Raw genomic sequence first — 560 nt, forward strand, 5'->3', positions numbered from 1 at the left:
TTGTTGTTGTTGTTGTTTTTGCTGCGGTTGGTTGTTGTTGCTGTTGTTTTTGTTGTTGATGGTGCTGCTGCTGTCGTTGTTGCTGCTGCTGCTGCTGCTGCTGCTGCTGCTGCTGCTGCTGCTGCTGCTGCTGCAGGAGTATGTGTGTATGTGTGTGTTGCATTGCTTCAGAATTGTTTGTGGCTGCGCAACAGCAGCTGTCACACGTTGGCGTTTCGTGCTGTGTGCAGCAGCAGCAGCAGCAGCAGCAGCTGGCAGACAGGTTTGCTTCCTCCTTCTTGTGAGGCCTTGCTGCTGCAGCAGCAGCAGCAGCAGCTGTCTATACACCTCGCTGTCCTAGACGCAGCTCAGCCTGCTGCTGCTGCTGCTCCCTTCTTGCTGCCCCCCCATACAGCCTCCTCCCTATACACAAACCAAGGCACAGTGCTGACGCACCTGCACCTGCAGCAGCAGCAGCAGCAGCAGCAGTTGCTGCAGCAGCAGCAGCTGTTGCAGCAGCTGCAGGAAGAGGAGCAGCAAGAAGAAGAAGCTAATGAAGACATGCAGGGGCGACACAGCAG

General features: G+C 56.1%; 1 protein-coding gene across 1 annotated transcript in view; it reads left to right on the forward strand.

Annotated features, from left to right (window-relative positions):
* EMH_0010780 (uncharacterized protein) overlaps positions 1-560 on the forward strand; it is a gene marked incomplete at both ends in the record, with an annotated part of 22,294 nt that overhangs the window by 17,586 nt on the left and 4,148 nt on the right. The window contains one exon of the mRNA XM_013499051.1: positions 172-558. Coding sequence (XP_013354505.1) covers positions 172-558 — 387 coding nt within the window. The remainder of the gene's footprint in view (positions 1-171; positions 559-560) is intronic.

Source organism: Eimeria mitis, genomic scaffold (genome assembly GCF_000499745.2).
Source record: "Eimeria mitis Houghton genomic scaffold, Emh_scaff395, whole genome shotgun sequence".
Taxonomy (NCBI): Eukaryota; Apicomplexa; class Conoidasida; order Eucoccidiorida; family Eimeriidae; genus Eimeria; species Eimeria mitis.